This window comes from Protomyctophum parallelum (assembly GCF_964188405.1).
Source record: "Protomyctophum parallelum genome assembly, chromosome: 14".
Taxonomy (NCBI): domain Eukaryota; kingdom Metazoa; phylum Chordata; class Actinopteri; order Myctophiformes; family Myctophidae; genus Protomyctophum; species Protomyctophum parallelum.
In genome coordinates this window covers 26451409-26476158 of record NC_139709.1, presented here as the reverse complement: position 1 = coordinate 26476158, position 24750 = coordinate 26451409, and the positions used below count along the sequence as shown (strand labels likewise).

The window sequence follows — 24750 nt, the reverse complement described above, 5'->3', positions numbered from 1 at the left end:
CTGACGACAAACAAACCAGTTACAACATGACGTAACATAGCATCAGAAACCATGAAAAGGAATGCTTCCCAGGCTAGTGTAAAACAGGTATTTATAGTGCATACACACAGTGGTGGAAAGTATAAGTAACTAAGTACATTTAATTTAGTACAGTTGAGGCATTTGTAGTTTACGGGGGTACAACTTCCAGTACTTTTACTTCTACTCCACTAAATCTCAGAGGCAAATATTGTACTTTTACTCCACTACACCTTTTGAAAACATACATTAAACACTTCAGCCATTTGAAAATAGCCGATCTACAAGTCTCGCAAATTGTGAGCTTGTAGATCTATTTTCAAACGTTTCTTTTTATACATTTGAAAACTTGAAATGAGACATTCTGCACAATGACTACATTCAGCACTTCAATCACATTTTGATGCCAATACGTTTGTACAAGCCCATTTTGAATTCCAGATTTGTACTAGTATTTCTATGTTGCAGTATGTAAGTACTTTTTCCACCACTGCATACACGGGTATGAAATTAAATACATGCAAAAGCCGCCTCCATTCACTCATTCAGACACAAGAGAGGTGTGAACAGCCCACACAAGAGACTGTTTTATTTCATACCGCAATAAAAAAGTATGACTCCAGCGTTCATTTCCATATATTATAATACAGATGCAGACTTGAAAGTTTATTCTTTAAACAGCCTAGTATTTTACAAGAAATAGATAACTACTACTTGGAACTTTCAAACATGTCCTTAAAACAGGACATAAGTGGGCAACGAATCCTTGGGTCCTACTTTGCCATTATTATCCATGAACAACCATCAGAAAATGGGGGGTGTGTGGGTAGAATGGGTAATTAAAGTGTGGAGAAGACTTTTAATAAATAAAATAAAACAAAACAAAAAATAGATATAATCTCTACCATTCCCATTGACCACCCCCCTCACCACCACCCTACCCATAAATCCACAATTAAAAAAAGAAAAAAAATAATCCCATGGGATAAAGAATTTAGAATTGTTTGTTATTGCAAATTTCAAACGCGTCATGTGCAGCCTAGACTAAGTGGCCCAATGGCGGACCCGAGATATTGACAACCCCCCCTGTGACCTTTTCCAGAAACCTAGGCTGGGTTGACCGACTGCTTGCTTGGTTGGATGGTTCACGGATGGATGAGTGGGTGGGTGCGCATCTGGGCTGCCCTGTTCTCTCAGGGATTTCGTTAGATGGGAGTCCTTTACGAATGTGGAAGCACCCCCTGCCTCCCATCGATGTTTGGAATTAACTTAAGATAAACAAAGAATTCATGTTTAAAAGAAAAAAACAAAGAATTCATGTTTAAAAAAAAAAAAAGACAAAAAAAAAGTGAAGAACGTCTGGGTGTAAAGGGCCTGGGCAGGAGCAGGGGCTAGGGCGCAGGTAAAATGGCAGCTGTTCAAAACAGACAGTCACTGGGGGTTGGTTGGCAGCAGTCCCTTATGCGTCTTCCAGAGTCTCAATCTCTCCCATATTCAATCTCTCAGATGCGGCATTCACAGAAAAACCTGTGTAAAAGATAACAATCTTTAAGATGCAGGACTAGATCAAATTGTCGTTTCACCTTTCACAAAATTTCACAGATGTCTTTCCACAGACGGCATACAGTGGTTCATGTGTGCACTCACCTAGTAGACTGGGGTCTGCACGGACCATCTTCTGCTTTTTCTTCTTCTTCCCTGAGGTGACCGTCTCAAAGCGTGGCTGCTGGAGGCTTGTGTGGTTGGACTGGTAGAGAGACGACGAACCTGTCCCACCCCATACAGAGTCCTGGGAGACGGAGAGAGAGAATGAGAGACTTGAACCCCCAATCCAAACAATGCTGTGCAATGGAGTGAGGGCAGAATATAGTGATTGACATGTGTGCATGAAGAGGCGATTCGCTAAACACGTGAATCAACACTTTTGTCCTAATCGCATCGCAACACCCAGCGACCAAAGGGAAGCGATTCAAGTGACTAGGTGGGAACAGAGCTTAAGGCGTTGTCACTGGATTCAGTCCTACGAGTCTTCTATCGGACAGAGTGGCTCACCTGCTGCTGCTTGAGGGCTTGTTGTTGATGCTGTGGGGCTGCTTTCTGTTGGTTGGCATTCTGTTTGGCACGGCGCTCCAGGAACTGCTTGGCAAACTCCTTGGCCTCAGGCGTGTCTCCCAGGTAGGCCCTGACGTAGTCGTGCACCTCGTACGGAGAGTCCACCTCCTTCAGGAAGGATGCAAACGTCGGAACTGGAGGAAGGGAGGGGAAGGAGGGACGAGCGGTGAGTTGGTGCGACTGCTTTCCAGAAATGGGTCATTTGATTATTTTTGAAATGCATATTTGTTTTAAGACTCACCGTCCAGGTTGTTGGCTGTGTTGAGCGTGTGCAGAGTCTGCTCACACCACTGCATGAAGCCATCCTGCTGGCTCTTATTGACTCCCTGAAACAGCTTTAACAGCTTCTCCTCCTCCTCTGCCTTCTTGTTGGGCTTTCCACTAAACATATGACGTACACAGGCAAATGTTAATCGACAACTTGATCAAGTATGTCTTTACTAGGACCTATGATGCACTGTGGTTTTGACGTCCTGCGTAATCCAGTGCAGTACCTGAGGTTGGCATTGCCCTTGTTGTTCTTCTGAGTGCTGGCTTTCTTGGGTGGGGGAGTCGGCTGGGCAGCCTCCTTCACGGCCTCGTCCCAGAAGCCCATGTTGGAGTTGTGCGTGTCACCCCAGATGCTGCTGGAGTCTGAGCCCCAGTTAGTACTGCTCGTGTTCACGGCCCCCCACACAGAGGACGACAGAGAGGGCTGAGGAGGAGAGGGACACATGACAATCTATAAACCTGTCAACCAAGACATTAGGGGCAATTATTATTTATAACCCTTTTAATAGGATTCGCACTGTATTATGTAACCATATTTTACAGTTAAATATTGGTTGTCAGGAAGAGCCCTACCATAGTGATGCTACGGTGGTTAAGAATAACGTGTGTGGACTGACAGACGGTGACTAATTACTATCCTTTTGCACAGGGCTCCATTTAGAAAAAGCCATAATTATGGAGAAAACACCAAGAAGAGTAGTCATGACTCAAATGGAATATGGAGTGACATCTGAAGGGATGCATCACCAACGTGTAGGACGACAGGGGAGTCAGAATAGAGCAGGAGAAAATAAATGTCATTTCAACACGTTGAAATCAATCCAACTCTTGAGCAGAGCAGTGCTAATCTCTTCAGATTTGTGATACTTTATCATCAATACAAATGGAAATTCCCTTCGCACAGATTTCAAATGAATACCCCCCCCCCAATCCTGTTCTCTCTTAGATTACACAGCATTACAATGTGTGCATACTTCAGATCAACCTGAAGCAAAGCAGTGTTAACACTGGTTTCCAAAAGTTGTTGATTCTAGTAAGAGTAAATCATAATTGCCCAGACTCTTCTTCAACAAAGATGGCGAAAGCAAACATTCTTTGTTCTGTACTTACTTATACATACAAATGTATGGTACAAAAGACTGAAGTCCTTAAACCAGAAACCTAACCGCAAGCACGGGAGCAACGCATGTCCGACCGTTGTTTCCGTTGGTGTGTCTAATCTACATGTGCATCCCTAGAATGGGTCCCCAAAGTTATAAAATGGTTCCATTCGTACACTCTCGAGCTACATAGAAGTGTAGAGGCCATTTGGACCCGAACCAGAAATTGAGAAACAGTGTTGCATTGTATAACATACCGCTCCGTTCTGGGTGACAGCCCTGTTCTGCTGGGTGATGGTTCTACAAATGTCTTCTAAATCTGAAACAGTTTTCTGAACATTTCTGTATCAGTGGTGCTCAAACTTTTTCATATCAAGGATATGCATTTGGCCGCCGGACCCCCATCTGAAAATATGTTCTTTCAGGGAGCCCCCCCAGAAGCAAAGATTTGAGTAAATCGCTGTGAAAGAATATATATTAAAAGATTTGCAAACATTTCTTTCTTTCTATGAGCTTGTAGATCTCCTATTCAACAGCTAAAGTATAAAATAATGGTTAAACGTGGTTAAAAGCTAAAGTGACACAGTATGGTCTTAATGGGATAACAAATAGACAACGTACAGCTCTGTTCTGCTGGGGGACAGCCCTGTTCTGCTGGGTGACGGTGGGGTGAGACTGCTGCTGCTGCTGCTGCTCCTTCCTCTGCTTCATCTGCTGGGCCTCCTCCCTCTGGATCTCCAGCAGGGACTTGGTGGCGGGCGGCTGCTTGGCCACGCTGCCCCAGCCGCTCAGCTTGCTCTGGGCCTGCTGGGCCTGCTGCAGGGCCTGCTGCTGCTGGAGCTTCAACAGCTCCTGTTGCTGACGTCGCTGCTGCAAAGGGTGGCGTGAGGTGGGACAGGACACAGAATGTATTCAGTCCATGGAGACAAAAGAAAGTACATACAGGTATGTGAGAAATATGCCAGTGGTTCACAAAATATGTATTTGGCTGCGGACCCTTAAGAAAATCGGAGAATATTTTGTGTAAAAAGAAAAACGGCAGATCTACAAGCTCACGACGCGTTGTCAGCTTGCAAATTGGCCATTTTTATTATTATTTTTGTATATAGGGTTAAAGTGGTTAAAGTGATTTTGATGCTATATTAACAAATTTCACTGGGGATCAGACACAGTGATACATTCACAATTCATGAATGTATACACACATTATTATTATTATTATTATCGGCTATCTTTAAGACCTGGCACTCCCAAGGGCTTAGATTACTGGGTGATTTGTTGTCGCTTCAGCAGCTGCAGACACAATTTAGCAATTTTGGGGGGGGTTTCCTGCATATACGTCACTATATTAACTCACTTAGTCTGCCACTGCCACTTGGTTCCCTTTATAGTAAAGCAGAATAATTGTATGTAAATGTAGCGATGCATCACACACACTCTCTCATCGTTTTATTCTCCGTTATACTCACTGGATTCCCAGGAGGTACAATCCTTACACAAGTGGGAGAGGGATTTTAATGAGTATACTGAGGACGACTGGCAAGAGGCCATCGACTCGTTAAAGGTTTACACCCGTACAAGACTAAGAGAAACACAAAACAAAATTCTTCAGACTACACATTACACCTGTGATACTAAACAAAATGGGTCACTCATTATCTCCTCTGTGTACCATCACTACTTTTGGGAATGTAAGTCAAGTGGATATCCAGGTTTTGCGGTCAGGTGGCATGTGAGCCAAGCGATATTTTTAAGGTTCAATTAAAGAAGGATCCGGGAGCTTTTATCTTAGGACTCCGTCAAAAGAGATTCATTTGATTCCCTTACAATTTAAGTTATTTGATAAACTTCTATATGCTCAAAAACACATTTTGATAAATTGGATTAAGGATAAGCCCCCTACTGCCCTACTGTACTACTCTGGTATAGAGAGATTTTTGGTGTGCTCCCCCACGAGTTTGTGTGCGGTGTATAGAGTCAACGAAGCTTCCTTTTGGAAGTCGTCGACCCCACTGCTAGTTTATTTTCCCACAGAAATCTCTCGGATCCTTCGAAAAGCTCAATGCCCTAATACACTTGGGAAATGGGAATATGAATAGGACTTCTCATGTTACTGTGTTTTGGTGCTCATATCAGTTGACAGTTGATCTGTTGGAGTATGAACTATATGGAGGCTTGTGGGTTATGTTTTCATTTTTTTCCTTTCTGCTTTTATTGTATTGAATTATTGATGAATTGGAGGAACAGTTCATCCCCTATTTTTGAGGGGCACTAGCCCCTCCTATATACAGCTTTTGTCGCCACACGTCTCAATATTTGCCATTGACAATGAAAGGAGAAATTACGGTAGGTCAAATGTCCGCTAAATGTTGTACCCACATGTCTCATATTTGCCATTGACAATGAAAGGAGAAATTAGGTCAAATGTCCACCAAATATGATTTAAATTTAACCAACCTAATTCAGTTGTTCATGAGATGATGTATGATGTATAATGATAAAAGCGCCCCTCACTTTTGTCTTCAATGGTCGTTTACGCAATGTTTCTGTTTTACACACTTTTGCCTTCAATGTTTGTGTTTACACAAACACTCAAAGCTGGACATGGGAGGGGCTAGCGCCCTCAAAATGTGAAGTGAGGGGCACTCTTATAGTACATCATCTCATTCTGGCCAATCAGAATTTGCGTCCTCACTTTTGTCTTCAATGTTTGCGTTTACACAAACCCTCAAAGCTGGTCATAGGAGGGGCTAGCGCTGCTCAAACAAAAGACAGCTTATTATTATAACCATTGTTGAGGGGCATTCTTTTCCAGATTTGTGGAATTTATGTGTAATACAAATCCATCCACCAGCCAGGTAATGCTGAAAACAATGAAACAAACCTAGGCTCAAACACACTACTATTTGCAGTCATCACAAATAAAATGTGTTGTAGCAGGCCTACCAAGGGTATATATAGTCTTTGAATAAAGCAATAAATCTATATCCACATAGCTGAGGCTTTTTATATAAAAAGGCAACAAAACATGTGAGCCAGGAGGATATTTCATTTTTTAGCACAGATGAATATCCATTCAATTACCTAGATAATTCCTTTAGCTACTTTACTTTGTAGCTTAAGTTTGTAGGGCAGTGAAAGTCGTCCCAGAGTCGTCGTCTGGGGACAAGCTCCAGGTCTGGGGACAGTGCCTTAGGCAAGGGCACTAGGAGGAGTGTGTCCCCGTCCCCAACACGCATGTCATTTGGTACAAGGGGACCAAACTGAACCGAATGGTTCAAACCTAATAGTAATGATTTATATATTCCTTGTAACATTTGCCAGTAGATGGAGCCGAAGAAAACCTCTAGAGGCATCTCTGCCAGCCTGTCCTGAATATGCCTCTGTACACCTACAGCCGTGCTTGGTCCATTACCTGTATGGTTCCCAAACACAAATGAGTCAACTGTGCATTACTCATCACACTTGCAGTGCTGCAACAAAGCTGATCATACAACTAGAGTGGCTGGAGAAGGGAAGGAATACACCTAGCCTGACCTAAGCAGAGACATTTCTGGCCTAGATGGGAGGGTCGCGTCTCAGAAAAGCGCGCACCCTGATTGGATCTCATCGATCTGTCCGTCACCCCCGGCCCCTCCTCTCCCCCCTAGTGCAGCGCTACTCACATCATTTAGAGCAACGCCTACGCGGAAGGGTTGACTCCCACTTTTAGACTGGTTCAGCCCACGGCTTTTTCCAGGCTTTCATCTTTCGCGCAGACGAAATGAAAGCCTGGGTATCGAGGCTAGAATACACCAGACTCATCCTTACCTCCTCCCGTGACTGTCGCTCTCTCTCCTCCTCCAGTTTCTGGATCTCAGAAAGTGACAGGGCGTTCTGACTCTGGTTTATGGCCGCCGAGTTTGTCGACTGCTGGCCCCACTTCGATGAGGATGGGAGCTAAGGTATAAAGCAACACAAATGTTCAACTAGATATCTTTGTGACTTTGTTTATTTACATTAGTGGTTGACAAGAGTCTGTGAACCTTCATGACTCATGAGGGTTGGAAGGATTCCGAATAAATTAAGTAGTTGTATAGGTATATCATGTTACATAATATAGGTATAAAACCTTTTAATATGGAATGGAACTGTTCTAGAAAGGGATCTGTGTCCACACATTCATATTCATTCAGCAGTATACAATACATTTTCACTTCTGCAACATTCTATGCAACTTTCTAAGCAAACTTTGGAATTCACATATACTGCATTTTACATATTTGAGTGCAGAAATCAGAAGTCAAATGCAAGATCAAGACGGGCAGTGTCGGTAGGCCAAATCAGAGGCAGGCGGGCGTTACCATGTCTATGCTCGGACGCAAAATAGATTCATGTGGAAGGTACCTTCATTTGGGCGAGCTGCTGCTGCTGTTGCTGCTGCTGGAGTCGTCTGAGTGCTTCCTGCTGCTGCAGTCTCTGTCTCTGCAACTCTAGCTGCCTCTGTGCCTCCAGATCCCTCCTTTTCTGCTCCTCCTGCTGTTGCTGGACCAAGACGGCTGCAGCAGCGGCCTCCTCCTCCACTCGTTTCTCCTCTTCGCGTCTTCTCAGAGCTTCCAGCTGCTCCTGCTTTCTCCGCTCTTCCTCCTGGAGCAGCGGTGAGGAGCACTTGTTATAGTGAAGCTAATAAACTGCAGTCTTCTCTTATTTCGTCCCATAACCAACCCTTTGAGTGGCGACATCCCAAAGCCTGCCCTATACCACTTGCGCAAGGACACGCTTTGTTGGCCAGTGCACTTGTGCAAGGACACGCTGTGATTGGCCAGTAGTCACTGGTAGGCAGTTGGGGCAAACACTCAACCGAAAACATGATTTACGATTCTGTGCCTATCGGGAGGCAACTCCAACAGAGCTTAGTCGGCTCAATCGAACTTTGCAACGTTCGGCACGGCAACTCACGTGGCCAGGGCTCCAGACTAACTTTTTCACAGGTAGCACTGGTGCCACCTACCTTTTCATTTGGTAGCGCCACCAGAAATTAGGTAGCACCATTTTTTTCTTTGTATAGCGTGGTATTATTACATGATCTTATCGTGCCCCCACATAGGGCGCCATTTATTTTTGTAGTGGTTTCCACCATTAAAGGTTTGAATCATAAAACCCCCCTACAAAGGTCACTGTGTGAAAAACAGCAACCTACCTGGTTATACTTCAAAACACTGTAGATGGTTTGAACCCAACACAAAGTCACTCAGTCTAGGCAATATTTATATTCCACACACAGAAAGTCAGTTTAAGGTTTTGTGTTGAAAATTAAATGCAGTCCAAACCTTTGGGATTAATAAAGTGACAATTTGTACAATATCCCATTACGATTATCCAAATTAATTCCTTATTATAATATTTTTACATTTTGGAAAAAATCTTTTGCAATGTGAAGTGCCACCAAATTCTTAATCCTTTTCCTTGTCTTCATGGGCCTAGTTGGCCAACTTGTGAAAGCTTCATACTTTTATTGTGAAGGCAAAAGTTTCTAAATGCTCTCAGAGCCTGCATATCTCCGCGTGCTGAAAATAGCTGATCTACAAGCTCACAACATGTCGCGGACGCGACGCGTTGTGAGCTTGTAGATCAGCCATTTTCAGCACACACTTTGTACGACGAAGAATAAATCAGGCATCAGTGCTCTTCACTCACTGGGAGGGAGATTAATGTATTTTGTTGGCCGATCATCATGTATGGACACAGGCTACCTCCTCGATGCAAACATAACAAGCTTTGGAAGCTATTTTTCGTGGCACATTATATGTTTAATCAAACAAGTTTACCTCCTCACTTATTGTTTGGGTCGGGAGCTTACAGTCTATGGTCGGGAGTCGGCTGTCTGTGTAGATCATGACTGATCATCATGCAGTTAGATATGTGCGCTGCGCTCCAGTGAAATTGTACAGCTGAGAAAGATTAGTTAATTTGTGACGGATAAACTGCGTTCAGACCTGAATATATATTCGCCTCGGTTCGTCCAGTTTGTACCGCGGCAGGTCGCGCTGCGCCTGTTTGCGCAATTATCGTCTTTGCATTGACTTTGCAGGCAGGCAGAGAGAGAGAAAGAGAGGGGATTCGATTGAGCCAAAACAAAGTAATACTTTATTATCGCACTACTAATAGCCGCCCGGTGCCCGTGCCTCAGTGTTGAGACGGAGTAAAAATAAATAAATAAACGGATCGTTTTTCTTTCTTTTTTCCGCACATTTCCAAGTATCACCGGTGCGACCTCATTAAATTTTAAGTATCACCATAAGAAATTAAGTCGCATATGCGACCTAATAGGTCGCACGCTGGAGCCCTGCACGTGGCTCAAGTTCACTTGAGACGGCGTGCCTACAATTGTAGGCAAGAAGCACTTCTGCATTGCCCAAGCGGGCCGTGGTTATAAGCACAAGTGGTTTAGGCTTTACAATGTAATGTGTGAGCCCGGTAAGTTGGTAACATGATGCTAACCTGTTTACGTAGGAACTCTTCCCTTTGTTTCCGCTCCTCCTCTTCCCTCCGCCTCTCCTCCAGTATGCGGAGAGCCTCCTCTTGCGCCAATCGCACCTCCTCTTCCTTCTGTCTGCGATGCGCTTCTTCTTGCTCTCGCTGCCTCCGCAATGCCTCCTCCTGAGTGGTAGAAGACAGCAGGGTTAGTCTCTCAGGGTTGGGTACCCTCCCCCCCCAATATCCATACTCAAACGGTACTTTTACAAACGGGTGCTGGTGCCTTAACCAATACTCAAGGCACAAAGCGATATTGGTAAGAATTTATATAGGAACCTTTGCTACAGCACAATGTGCACTGTTGTACTTTAGATTTAACAGGTAACCTTAATAACCAACTTTAAGCAGTCGCCACACAGCTGCCTTCAATCAGTGTTAACTTAAACATTTCTAAATCCACAGAGATCAATAAAGCTACTGGCTTAAAAGTACATTTTGGGGATGGGGATGTAGTAGCTCAATCTGTCAATGGAAGAAAATGCATTTCATCAGATGTCTTACAAGATTGAGCAAACAAAGACAGTTTTTAGTTCTTTACTAAAGGTTGGCCTACTTGCTGCTGCTGGAGTAGTAAAAAGTCCCTCAATCCTTACAGCATAACTGTCGTTCCAATGATGATGGTGCTCATATAATCAGGGGTGCACATAACCTTTTTGCGCTAGTTCTCAGAGGAGCACCTGGAGATGTTGCTTGGTGCACACGTTGAACAGACGTCTCTACTCTACCACGTTAGCAGGAAGAGGTTGCACATGAACTCCAACACTTTCAAACTACTCACCGAATGCTGCGGAGGTTCCATGTTTAACTATATTCCAAAGTGTGTACATTGTTTAAGTCACAGATACATGGTTTTCATTATTATATAAGCTTGTGTTTAATCCACGTAGATTCTTGTTTAACTCACTAGCTTACTTCAACAACCGTCATGGCAGCTTGGTTACTTCGACTACTTATACGCACCAGTTATGTGCATCCCTGCATATACTATTGCTTAATTAATCATTTCAGTCCTACTCGGGTGTTTTACCTGTTTCTGCCGTGCCAGCTCCTCTTCCTCCAGGCGTTTGCGTTCCTCCTCCTGCCTCGCCCGTAACGCCTCCTCTAGCCGTTTCCTATCTTCTTCCTCCCTCTTGGCCCTCAATTCTGACTCACGGCGCTCCAGGTCCTGCTGATAGAGGATATAGGAATATGATTACAACATCCACAGATACAAAGTAAGTGTTATCACAAAAGAAAACTAACTACACCTTTCCTTAGTTCTTGCCCGATGTCTTACAAGGACCATACTGGTGTAGTGCATGTTTAGCGTAATGACTAAATATGCATATAATATATGCATGCATGATTTGGAAAATTGTCATCAGCAATTACAGTGATTACACATGCCTTGAAGTCAATAGGCTTAAAGGTATATTCAGTGATTTCACTTAATTCAAATATCACTCTACTATAGAGTGTGCTGGCCATATAAGGAGTTCCTCCCTGTCCCCAGTTAACCCCTGGGGGTCAAAAAACCTTAGGTTTCGTTTTTGACTCTATCCTGATTAAACGAAAGGCTGGGTCCCACAGCCAAAAACGAAACCTAAGGTTTTTTGAGTGAAATCACTGAATATACCTTTAACATGCAATAACATTGGTATGGTCTGCAGTGATGTTCTTTGCTCGCTGAAACACCCGTTAAAAGGCTTTGTACTAACCAGACTTAATTGACAGAGGATAAGAAAATAGAATTCCTGATAAACTGGTTACCTGTTGTGATAAACTGGTTACCTTGGCAGTCTTTGCCTTCTCTAGCTGTTGCATTTGCTCGATGGATGGAGCCTGGGCCAGGGAGTCTATAGGTAAATCCCATACACTGCTTCCTGTTCCATCCCATGCTGTGAACAATCAAGAGTTTAATGTATGGCATACACAAGTGGGACATTTTAACCCTCTAATACATTGAAAATACATTGACAATTTTGCATGAAACAGGATGTTAAAATGAAATTCGAACACCAGGGGGGAAAACAATAAGATAAAAACAAATATGTTTGTGGTTGGAACGTACTGCTTGGTGCAGCTTGTGGAAGGTTTGGTGTGCAGGAGGCCTGAGTAGAGGAGTTCTGCATTTCCCACACAGAACCCGAGTCTGGTACAGACAGGGACCGAGTAACAGGAGGTAAGCTGCTCTCACTTGCTCTGTGCAGGAGAGAGAGGGGGAAAGAGAGAAAAAGCTCACTTTATGTTTGTGTAAAGGCTTTCCCAACCTTTTTAGCCCGAAACACAAAAATATACATTTGGTGTCTCCTCGAGACCCAAACATACAGTATGAATTAACTACTTAGGCCCCATTTAATAGTGAAAATAGCCTATCTACAAGTGCTAAACACTTTCCAATAAACTACTGCCACTACTGAAGAAGTCATTCTCTGTGTGTATGCACACAAGTACAAAAAAAGCAACCCATCAATGTGTTGTAGGAAACTGACCTGGTCTTGAGTGTCTGGTATTGCTGTAAGAGCATGTTGATCTGCTGTTGCTGTTGTTGCTGCTGCTGAATAGGAGCGGAGTTGAGGGCGGCAGCTTTCTGCTGGGCTAAGGCCTGGGCGTACTGCTGCCTGAAGGGTAGAACAAAGAACAAGAGTGGACTGATGTTGGAGGTTTGTGGAATTGTTGAATAGAAGCAAGTAACTAAATACATTAACAAATATATGAACGCTGTGTGGGTCCACTTGTAGGAAAGAATCAGGTCCTCTTTAGGAAGCATTAAATCATAAGCAAAGAATAATTTAAGATTCTTTACTGTTTCGAAAATAAACATGTCCAGAGTATTCTAGGAGAATTTAAATGGCCTTTATTGTAACATGACTTAGACAGTGTGAGATAATGTCAATCAAAAACAATGCTGTGCTGCTACACTGTACAAGTTAAGTGTTTGAGAGGAACCGCACCTGAGGAGATATTGGTATTGGAGTTGTTGTAACTGGTAAAGGTTGATGGCGGTGAGCTCTTGCTGCCTCTTATTCCTCTCCTGATCACCATCACCCTGTGCATGAGAGACATGTCATATAAATCACAATCAAACTCCCTTAAATAACTCCTCTTAATAGTATGTATAACCCTGGTGTCACTATTTTGGTCACATTATATTTTTAGCTTATATTTCAGGTATTTTTGCTATTTGTCATATGACAAAGTATATAGGTCTTAAAGGGTATTATGTGCCAAACAAGCTTTATTCTTCACATAGGTCAATCCATGGCACAATTTAAATAAAAGGAAAAGGTCAAATCAAGCATCTTGATTTCCATAATCAAAATAAAGACAGTAGATACTCATCCCAACTCAAGACAAATGTAGCCATGAAGGCTTTCTCTGACACGTTTTATTGAGGGTGTGGGACGCCACCTTGAGATGACAGTCAGTACTGAATATTTAACAAACAGCTGGTTTGGGAGATTGTAAAAGGTCACTACACCGATCCCAGTGAAGGAAACCCTGAATAAATAATAGTTGTTAATCTCAAAACGGTACCCTACCTGTAGAGGTGGAGGTGCAGAGCCCGAGGCGAAGGGGACCCTTCCCCACATCTTCATTATTTCTCCCAGGGGTTGAAACACCTCGTCACAGCCCCGCTTCACCAAGAGGGTCATAGGAAAGTAGCCAGCCTGGAACCACTCCGTCATCTCAAGGTTACTGAAAGGACCTGAGACACACATGGGAGTTTCACATGTTCACTCTCTTCATTCTGCCTTCCAACTTTACGAATCTCATCAAAGCTCTTCACATTTAGTTTTCTACCCCAGCTCCAGAATACAGATTCTCTCCTTCCATGCCCAGGCCTTACCCTGTATCTCCCCCTGGGGATCTTTGTAGAACCACTTGAGCGCAGCCTCGTGGGTGAGAGGCAGGCCTGTCGGCTTGGGCTTTTCCGAACACTTAGCTAGCAGCCTGTCGTCATCAGCCACGCCATCCTGTAGGTAAGCCACCATCTTCTCTGCCTCCTGGAGAGGGAAGAGAACCGAGTGAGAACACACACACAAACAATGTTGCAGTCCGGGCACACCTAAAATGTAATATTGACACTTGGATTTTATCAGAAAGGGTATCGTTTGGGTTTTATCAGTGCTAAACGGGTACTTTTAAAAACGGTGCAATACTTTAATTCAAATCATCATGGCTTTTTCTGGCAAAAAGTCACAAAACGAATGTTACTTTAACTGAATTTACCAATAGGTAGCAACACTATGGTGGACACTTAATAAAGTAAGTAACACAGCATTAACAAGTCTGCTTTTTCTGTTTATCCTCTCCGCAGCAGTTTTTTGTATTGACCTGTACTTTCATATGAACTGTGTCCATTCTACAAACTGATATAAAAAATATAATCAATAAGGAAAGAGTTATGATGCTGCCCAGGGCATGCTCTAATGATTTAGCTAGGGTGTCCGAGCCAGCGACCTTCAAGGTCGCCACAGTGGCCAAATCCATATTAACACAATGAGCTGGATTTCTTTCAAAATAGGAGCTTGGGGTGCCTAAAACATTAATATTCTAAACGGGGGAAAAAAACATTTTGTTTGACATCAATGAAAAAGCGCTATGATGCGTGTACACGTCCACTGGATCCATCGGTTGTATTTCAATATGACGTTTCCACACGTCCTACGGTCTGACAACCAATAGGCAAAGGCAACATTTTCTACATTTCATTATGCTTTAAGTAGCATTTGACATCTCAAACTAGGGGGTAACTTATGATTCTGAATCCATTCCAAGCATTAGTTTTGCACAAAAAACACTCGTTGGGACAAAAACGGCCATAGCCATCATCACAAATGCGACAAGGTCAGCACATTTGGGCAAATTTGTGCAAATGGTTTTGGCCGAATTTTGACGCTTTTAGACGAATGAGCACAAAATCACCCTTCTCTTCCTATGCTCCTCCACTGTGAATGTTGGCTTAAGTTTATAATAACCAACAATAAAGAGACAAGACAATCAAGACAATTAATGTACACATTGGATCATCAGGGGAGAAACTGACAGGGCAGGCATGCACTGAAATGAAGCACAGAAATCTGAGGTATCATTCGGTCCCATCCGGATTGGTGTCAGTATGGCAGTGGTTCTTGTTACCCAACCCTAATACCGACTTTGTCCAAAACGGCAACGCGCTCACCCACCTGCTCAAAGTGTCTGAGTCCCTCATCTTCATCCGTGTCGTGCTGCATGGCGGCGGGCCGGCCGATAGGAGCCAGCATACTGGTGGGAAAGGGCAGGGGGTTGGACATGGCTACAGGCACTTCCATGGGCTTCTGATGCTGTAGCTGGATGGTGGGCGACGGGGCAGAGACTTCTGCATGCATGGGACAGGGCGTGGAAGGAGGTGAATATATATATATATATATATATATATATATATATATATATATATATATATGTCCAACAGAAAGGCCTAATAATAATAATCATATTGTTTCTATGTTTCAAAATGTTCATAAGTTTTCACAAAATGGCACGTTTCGTTGTATTAAATAAAATTAAATATGACATGTCATGTCTTTATTATGTCATATCAGCCCTGCCAAATAAAGTCCATCAAAAGGAGGATACAGTGTGCAAACTTTTTCTTTAGAAAACCTCATAGGCAAACAGAATTGTTTAAACTAATTTCTATTCATGTTCAAATATCCAACCCCAAAAACAATTAAAATCACAATTATTTGTATGAAAATTAATCAAGTAAAATCTCATGATCATACCAGCAGGAAGACAAAGCACAAGGAGGAAACCAATTTCAATACATCACTGTATCGCTGCCCGTCACCTACCTGAGAGAGTGGTGGCGATATGGGTCATGGGCAGGGACTCCAACAAGATGTTGCTCATGGGGACATGATGCAGCACCGGGGCTTTGCTGGGCTCTGTCCGTGATACCGGGGGAGACCGTCGCTCCGTCCGCTCCAATGACCTCTCTGGCTGTTCTGCTTTGCAGGGCTGACTAGAGGGGAGGATGTGGGAGGGATGCTGGGCGTCTGGGACTGGCGGAGCAGCAGGTGGAGCCTCTTCCTCCACTCTGGACAACTCTGGAAGAGTTCCAAGTTGAGATGGCCGTTAGAAGAAGTTGGTCAAGGTCAGCGCTTCATTATTTTCGATTCCGTCAAAAATAGCATTTAAACACAACAAAAATAATATCCATTACATATCTCTGTTGTCTGGAAAAACCACCCAAATCCAAAATGTTGGAGCTTTTCAGGAAATGAGAAAACATCCAGCTCAAGTGGAGTTCGTTTTTGTCAAAGCGTTTTAATACTTTAAATTGGTTAAATATTTTTTTTAACTAACACACAGACATAAAGGGTGTTCAATAGCACTGATTTATGAAATTGAGTTAGGTGGTTTCTTCCGGGCAGCAATGAGATTTGAATTATTATTTTTTAAGATATTTTGGGGGCTTTTCTGCCTTTATTGATAGTACACAGTAGAGAGAGACAGGAGACAGGGAGAGAGATGGGGAGTGACCCGCAAAGGCCGTCGGGCTCAGAAATCGAACCCGCAACTCGCTGTCAGGCTGCATTAAGAGTCTATACAGTATGATGTGGTATAAGCCTTAACCACCGATTTGAATTATTTATCATTTTGCACATGTTTTTTTTATGTCGAACAAAAGAGGATTGTGAGAAAATGAACTGTTGCTTTTGTCCTCTCCTTTGAAAAGTGGAGATCTTTGTCTGGTTCACATCAGTTGTATCAAGATACCAGTCCATGTTGTGTTCACACGCCCACATCATCCTTTACGACTGTGGAACTGTGGAAACACCCTTAAGGGACACTGACCCTCTCTTCTGTCAGCCTCTTTCTTGGCCTCTGGTTCTGTGTCTTTGGTCTCCTTGGTCTGACTGTCCTCCTCCTCCAGGCCTTCCTCACACTCCTCCAGTGGCCTGAAGTCCAGCTCTGCCTCCTCCAGGATCGGCTCCTTGGAGGCTTTCTAAAAGCAGAGGAGAGAGAGGAAGAGTCGCATTGTCAACGTCATCATCATTGTGTTGTGTGTGGTGTGAATATTAAGTGACAGTCTCCAATATATAATTTGCTTGACCTAGACACAACTGCCCTGGAAAGTGAACTTTGTCCATAAAAATCATCTAGCCATTTCCCAGCAGTCATTACAACTACGGGTGGAAACAAACACCCTCACTCTGGCTCATGATGGACAGACAAGCCAACACAGCTCTAAGAGATACTGACATCAATGGTACGCTTCTTGTGGTATAATATGCAGAATACAATGCTGCAGGAGATGAAGCAATGACTGACAGAGCTAAACATAATTGGCTGCTTTGTGAAATGAATACGCATCTCTAGTCTCTTGTCCCTACATCCCAAAGCCCATCGCGTTTGTCCAGGAGAAAATAAAATTTACGTTGGAATAAAAAGATATTGGCTACCATTTTTTCCCCCGTGTACAGTAGTGCAAATAATTGATATAAGGCTACTCAAGATGGCGACGCATACGTAGCTATGATGCTGTTGAATTAAAAAATATTTACAGAGGGAAATTATTGAATCATTTTGAGGGAAAATAAACCACACATCACTGGCATGGAGCCCAGTGTGCTGTGCCTTGTTTCCCCTGTTTTTGTTTTATAGTGTAGTTGATAGTGGAAGCCGCAGGCCTGAGGACATGGGGAGCCTAGCTACAGCAAGCACAGATAAGAGGACAGATGTGCACTATGGCGATGCCAATACAATTTGATGAAACAGGATCATTTACATGCCGTTGTTAAGAACAAAATAACAGACAAGACGTGAATACAAATATTGTTTGGTTTTGTCTTTCACATGTTTTACTGTTTACCAACACTTAATGTAAATAATGTATGGCCATGCCCAGTAGGGATGAGTTCACAGGTTAGGGTTAGTCAGGGTCGTCAGTCTTAATATTCTACAAGAGTCAAATATTAAGACTGGTAGAATATTTGAAATGTATATCCCTACAGTCCCCACAGTCAAATGACCAAGCCCACCCAAAATTCCTCTGTCCCGAATTTCACCCATTATCATCTGTGGTGGACTTTGAGTCCATGGTAATGGCGGAGTGCACTCTTGTGCTAACCAAATAAGCTATTAATAGATGTTCTATGGTGTGTACAGCAAGCTCATACATACATCTGTACTTTGACCTAAGTAATTATCTCATTTGTATGAAGCAGTAGCACAAAAGAATATCAGCAAACAAAAACTGCAGTTCTAAATGTTTCTCTTAATAACAAACACTACTGTATGTTATTTCAATGGACTGGCCTGCTTGACAAACTCAGTCTGCCTGAGTTTGTTTTAACTACTTTTTGAGTGGTGCAACCACTCCTACATCCAGCATGTAATGTCCGTGTACCTGTGTGTGTGTGTGTGTGTGTGTGTGTGTGTGTGTGTGTGTGCCTATGAGCACGAGTATGTTACTTATTTATACCAGTAGGGGGCACCAGAGTACAGAGAAGAAATTGGAACGATACAGAAGAAATTGGACGATACAAATTGGAATGATACAGAGAACCAATAGACGGGAGTTGCACCACTCGGTTCACACTGGTGTGATTTTATTTATCGTCTCACTATGGATCATGAAGGTACTAACTCTTTTCATCTGGAGAACCTCTGTGGACATTCCCTTTGTTGATGGGTTGGCTGTGTGAGCATTCCTTTTTCTTTACTTGTATATTGCTTGGCCTACACTCCTGACTGGAATACCTGATTTATTTATCTTTTAGGGGAATAAACGTATTTCTCATCTTTGGTACTTGTCACCCCAGGAATTCTGTCTCCTCGGCATTAAGTCATTAAAAGCTGATTTATATTCAATGAATCTTTACCTTGAGTGAGAGGAAGGCTCCTGACGAGTCAAAGGTGCCCGTCTCTTCTTCTGCGTCCTCCAAGCACCATTCTGGCAGGCTGTCCCTCTCTTCATCCAGGCTGCCGCTGCCTGACCGTGACCGGCGGTATCCCCGCTCATCCTCTCTGGCGTCGAAAGGGAAACGGCGCCGCTGATCTGGGAGCTCTCGCCACCCCGCTGAGCGAGGCCCGTCTGGGTGGGTGTGGTGGGGTGGTGGACACCAGGAGTCAGTGAACTCAATGGAGTACCGTGAATCTTATCAGAAGGAACTTGGCATTATAATGGATTCTAGACAATGATTGTGTCTGGAATCCATTAGAATATAATGTTACCAGGCCGGTTTGGGAGCTAAACCAATTATCCTGCTTGATATATTTATGAAATTTATATTTCATTTCAAGGAGGGTATATAATGACAAAAGGAAAACAGTTGAACAGGTTGCCCCAAATTCCACTTGGCAGTTCACAGAAGATAATGTCCACCCAGATAACAGGCAAACCCTGAAGAAGACTTTACTGTTGAAATGTTGGTTTTAATAAATAGATTTTATATCGCATCCTCCTCCTTGTTTTATCACCCAGTTAACACACACAATATAGTGCATTAATGTGGCAATAATGGAGTCAAGACAGTGCACACCTGGGCTAGGCGGGCAACACCGGTCACTGTCCCGTGACCGTCGAGACCCTGCCAGGCACCAGCCCCCCTCATCCTCCTCACCATTCTGGTCATCACGTGTGGTACGCCAGTTCTCGCTCTCTGAGCGCGTGAAGTCGTGCTTCCTCGGTGGCAGGCCTGTTCCGACCTCTTCATAGTTTGCACGAACTGCAGAGAGCAGGGAGTGGGAGGATGGTTTAGAGCAAGGCGAGGCATGGGTGCCATTAGCGTTGAGCAGGTTCTCTGTGGAAGCTTTCAACAATATATTTGGGTAATTTACACCTATGCTCCAGAAACTGCACTTCCACTCGGCAAAGCATGACACAGCACCAGGGCACACTTACTGTGATTCATCGGGAAATGGGCTGGAGGAGCATCTGCCAGGTCAGAGAAAGAGGGATAAAAGAGAGAAAGTACATAAGTAACAAGCATTTGCCAGTGAGTACATCACGTATTGATTATTTGAGGAACGTATCGGATCACTAACCTGGTTCTTTTCGACCTGGCTTTTCAAACCTTCTATCTCCCCTAGGGAGGGAAAGGAAAAAAACAGACATCAATATCTAAACAAACGTATTCCTTGCATTGGATTAAAAAGAATGGGAACAACCCTATAGATGCCAGTGTTTCATTACCTTTCCTCCCAACTCTGGGAACGATGCATCTCCCTACCACCGCGGCCAAACGCTCCTTCCACTTCATCAAAACTTCTTTGGTAAAACCCGCCATCTCCTCTGCCTCGACCTGCAGAAAACAGAAAAAGAAAAACATTGTCCAGATGAACACTAAATGCGATGGTGATATGTAAACAAAATAACGTTTAGTCTTGCGGATCTGAGCCCTCTGGAAGCCCCAGTTTTCTATCATCGAAGTTACTTATTTCTATTCACCCAGCATATTTACCATTCTAGCGCCCGAATCATGAAGCTGGGAAGTCTGGTAAAGCCTACAGAATTATGAGTGGGAACTACTGGATTGTTATGTCTACTCGTGTTGGCTGACTTGACTAGCGTGTCTTATTTGTCAAAACATTTACATTGTTGCTTATGGCAAATCTGGTGTCACGCATGTTACAGTATATACTGGCTGTGGGAGTCATTTCAGTGGGGCTGTTGTAGACTCCTCACATATAGCTTACAGCAGTATAGGACCTAGTTGCTTTGTTTCTATTATTATCATTTTATAAAAGGCACTCACAGAGATTTACTTTATGCACAAATATTTATAGAGGTACTCCAGGAGCTTGTCTAGACATTGAATTCACTGCATAGCCCTCCTTGACGCAGGATGGGTTCTGCTGCTGTACATCGACATGCAACTTATTCTCTTGAACTTTCTGGACTGTTTTAGTTGAATTGTCACTTATACTAGTCATTTCCCTTTGTGGATTAAAAATGTTCCATCAGATCTTAATTATTAGCAGCTACAGTCCATATGGTGAATTGCTCTTCCATTACACTCACTGTATAACAAAAACCTGAACTCAACTATTGTGAAAAGGTCTGCCGAGTAAGCACAATGCCTAGAGAGTACTTATGTTACATCCCTCATCTGACGCTGTAAAGAAACTAGACAAATTCTTCAAAGCTGCATCGTTCCGATACTAGGTATCAGGTCTAATACTGTCCTAAAATTCTGGATTGGATATCAGTGACACTTATCATCTGTTCAGAAATGTAATTAGTTGTAAAATTATGTGACATGACTTGCTTGCAAGGGAGAAGAAAACTCAGAATGCAGTATGTCTGATTCTATTTCAAACCCTGAAGAAGACTTTGTCGAAACGTTGGTTTCTTTTCAAAATAAAAAGGTTTTGCAACGTGGCTACGAGCTGTGCGACCTCTTCTCTTTTAAAAAAAAAGGTTCTATGACATCATTTAGCTATGTTATATGCATTTCATTTTTACATTTCACTATTTTCTACAAGGATGATGCCATGCTATGTAAATTTAGCCACATCCATAGCTTGCATACAGCTTTGTAATTCTACAAATGGGTTAAATGTTGGATCGGTACTCAATATGGGCTGATACGCAAAAGTTCTGTATTCTGCATTGGTATCAGGAATGAAAAAGTAGACAGTGAAACATGAACATGTCCCTGCAGCCTTTAAGCACTGAAATTAGATAGGGAAAGGAAGACAATGCTGTAATGGTCTCACCTCTACCCCTTGAGGTACTTCGGCCTCTTGGTGCCCCCAGACCCACTACCGGTGGACCACCTCCTCTGCCTGTCAGTCGAAGTACAGCTGCACTGTTTACAGACATGGAGAAATTTCTCTGCAAAAGAAATATGGGGGAGGGGACAATTACCACCTACCAATTACCACCTATTCACAAATATATCATCGACATGACATTTCACAAAGCACTCCTACCTGTTCTTCCTCTGTAAAAGACACAAGTGCCAGTGGTGGCAAGGGCTCTTCTTGTAAAATGGGCAGAAACTCCTTGTCATGTAGTTCTATAGGGATCTAAGGATGTAAATATGTAATCAAGGAGTTTCAATGAAAAATGTGAGACAAAATGTAATTAAGAAATTTTCTTTTTTCTTTTTTAAGACACAAAGCAAATTAGTCAAGTGTTACATACAATAGATAGCCATTATACACTATAGCGATAACATTGATGTTACACCCACCTTGTTGTCCTTTACATAAAGTGCTAACATTTCTTCTCTCCCATAGCGGTAGTCTGCAAGTTTGTACGTCTTTGGCAATGCAGGTGAGAGAGGTGGAGAGGCAACAATGCTGGTGCGCTCGCCACCACTGCCCCCACCACCACCACTAGACAGGGCCCGCAGCCTGTTGAGAAGGAAGAAGAAAGGTAGAGGGGACAGAGGAGTGGGCGACAATACAAAGGCTGAGAAGCCTGAGATGGTAAATTTGCATGTCTCAACATGTGGAGCACAGCTGCATTAGAAAACCAGTTTAACAGCCCTCATCAGTCTTGCCAACCCATATACGTGGACAGCAATAACTTCTAACCACGACATAAAGAACGCACATAACTGATCACTTACCATTCTGGTCCAAAGTTAAGCGTCTGGGTTTCGGCCATTCTTCCTCAAAGTTCTACAAACGGAAGGATAACAAAATTTAGTTTTGCTAGGTATAGTTGAACTATTATTAAAGCATAGTATGCAGCTTTGTTTGATTTTTTTTTTCTTTTTTTTATGTATACATATACATATATATAAATAATCTGGAATGAATGCATCCATTACATCCACACTTGTCATTGTTTATCTTCAACATGTCTAGAAGAACTAAGGATATGGGGTAGGTATTCCATGTTTCACAGTCTGTTTTGACAGCTGTGGAACACTTTGTACCATTTGTAGTGCTGAATACACTTCCCTTTTGATCACCATTAAACTGTCAAATCTCGGTTCAACAAAAGATAAAAAATAACAAAGAGGGAAAAATCTAAAGTTTATTCAACAACATGCTGCTGCGGTGCACTTCAATTTGCAAACTCGCAGATGCTTTGGTGGCTAGTATCCAAGCTCATTCCATAGGGTAGCCCGTCCCTGCCTCGGACAACCAGATACAGTTTCAATCTGCTAAAGCTATTTTGGGAAGTCTCCCAGTTTGGGAGGAGGGTTCTCCCGGACACCTGTAATTGACAACAGTAGTCCAGTCAGCTTTGGAGTTGCAACACACAAAGAGCCGGTCACCCAAAAGGCGACAGGATCATATAATTCACAAACAGGTGGATCCGACACACACACACACACGGCCACACCATGTAGTCACAACAAGCCACGTGTATAGTGTGAGACCCCCCCCCCCCCCCCCCCACACACACACACACACACACACACACACACACACACACACACACACACACACACACACCCACACCCCAAACGTGCTTAAGTTTTATTAAACCAACATCAGAAGACAAAGGATTACATAACGGTATTAAAGCTATCATTGAGCAAACAGACAAGTATACCAACAGCTGCCAACGTCTCCCAACTTTTATCAGTTTGAACTTCGGGTTCTTTGATAAAGGTAAAGCGGCTGAAGACAGAACGTAAAAGTGGCAGGGTATTTCTCTACACAGCATTTACTTCAACCACTAACCTCAACGTGAAACGTTACTGTACAGCATTGCCTCAACCACTAACAAACGTGAAACGAGAGTGCAGCATTACTTAAAATTCAATCACTAACCTAAACGTGTAGCTTGACTTCAACCATAAACAAACTTTAATCGTATTACAAGTTAACGCTGCCTTCATTGCCCCCCAAACCCATGAACATACAATTCAATCGTGACAGAAGCAGAACTATAGTCCGCTCGCGAACATTGCTCGCCCGTCGCCCCGATGTTCCATATGGCCTAATGATGAAGTACCACCACTCATATGGCCTGTAATGAAGTAATCACAAACAGTCCGTATCGTGTAATGTTAGTATCAGTATCCTACCTACAATGACTGACTTGACACTCACTCATACATAACGTTACGTGGTGATTATATCAGTCAACATTGCATCAGCTGCCAAGTCAAGCCAAAACTAATCAACTTCGTAATAGACTTTATGAGCAACTCTTTAGCCACGACTGGCTATGCAGCTTAGCTGTAAAGTGTTTAATGCTACAGTTTGTTAGCCGTGGTGGGTTTGGTGCATCATGCTGGTGGCGACAACAGCTAGTTCGCCAAGGAAGAATGTCATGTCACAATGCGCGTTTATGACACGCATTGTTATATCCGGATGATTGTTAATACAATGTTAGAAACTAAATAAGTCATGTCATGTGTGGTTCATAAAGAAGACAAGCATACGCGTCGCTGACACGAGTTAATCCTTAACCTCAACACTTGTAGCTAACATGCTAACAGTTTAGCTCCGCACGCGGCCTCAGCCCCCCGGTCGCTTCGTCCCGCGGCTCCGCAGCGCTCCAACGCGGGGAACGGGGGCACTTGAGGTCCGCGGCTGCAGGGCCCAGTAAACAACAGTACCAAAATACTCCCTATTCGACCCGTCGGGACTCCGTGTCATCGCTATTTAATTAATTGGGTCGGCAAAAATTCGCTGGGAAGATGATCGGTGTATTAAACATTCACTCTTACCTCTGCTAGTACTGACAGCACAGGGTTTGTATTCGAGTTGTGTGACTGACTCTCGCTCTCCGTTTTCCACAAGATGGCTGAGTGTGGTCACATGACAACACATAAAAACCACCCGTATG

At 43.2% G+C, this 24750-nt stretch overlaps 1 protein-coding gene across 3 annotated transcripts; it reads right to left on the bottom strand.

Annotated features, from left to right (window-relative positions):
* Positions 1 to 576: 576 nt before the first annotated feature.
* gigyf2 (GRB10 interacting GYF protein 2) lies at positions 577 to 24737 on the bottom strand. 3 transcript variants are annotated; one of them, XM_083782924.1, is made up of 29 exons: positions 24632 to 24737; positions 22568 to 22619; positions 22187 to 22349; positions 21924 to 22019; positions 21708 to 21825; positions 20182 to 20290; positions 20034 to 20074; positions 19891 to 19923; positions 19529 to 19714; positions 18869 to 19143; positions 16839 to 16989; positions 15833 to 16087; positions 15185 to 15357; positions 13846 to 14002; positions 13538 to 13704; positions 12950 to 13044; positions 12488 to 12616; positions 12067 to 12197; positions 11766 to 11893; positions 11044 to 11184; positions 9981 to 10139; positions 7887 to 8126; positions 7311 to 7439; positions 4122 to 4370; positions 2625 to 2824; positions 2372 to 2511; positions 2071 to 2264; positions 1666 to 1807; positions 577 to 1545 (listed from the first exon to the last, which is right to left on the bottom strand). In XM_083782924.1, the coding sequence occupies exons 2-29, from the start codon at positions 22603 to 22605 to the stop codon at positions 1478 to 1480; spliced, it is 4107 nt and encodes a 1368-aa protein (XP_083639050.1). In that variant the 5' UTR covers positions 22606 to 22619; positions 24632 to 24737; the 3' UTR covers positions 577 to 1477. The 3 variants fall into 3 exon arrangements, with proteins under 3 accessions (XP_083639050.1, XP_083639049.1, XP_083639051.1); XM_083782923.1 differs by lacking the exon at positions 24632 to 24737 and having other exon boundaries at positions 11787 to 11893; XM_083782925.1 differs by lacking the exons at positions 16839 to 16989; positions 18869 to 19143; positions 24632 to 24737 and having other exon boundaries at positions 19610 to 19714.
* Between the last annotated feature and the right edge of the window lie 13 nt (positions 24738 to 24750).

Bases quoted from the DNA above. Each gene is read 5' to 3' on its own strand.
- gigyf2 (XM_083782924.1), bottom strand. From the start codon at position 22,605: ATGGCCGAAACCCAGACGCTTAACTTTGGACCAGAATG. The intron at 20,075-20,181 runs GTAATGAAACAC...TTCCCTCCCTAG, and splicing joins TCCCAGAGTTGGGAGGAAAG to GGGAGATAGAAGGTTTGAAA. The intron at 1,808-2,070 runs GTGAGCCACTCT...TCCGTCTCCCAG, and splicing joins AAGCCCTCAAGCAGCAGCAG to GACTCTGTATGGGGTGGGAC.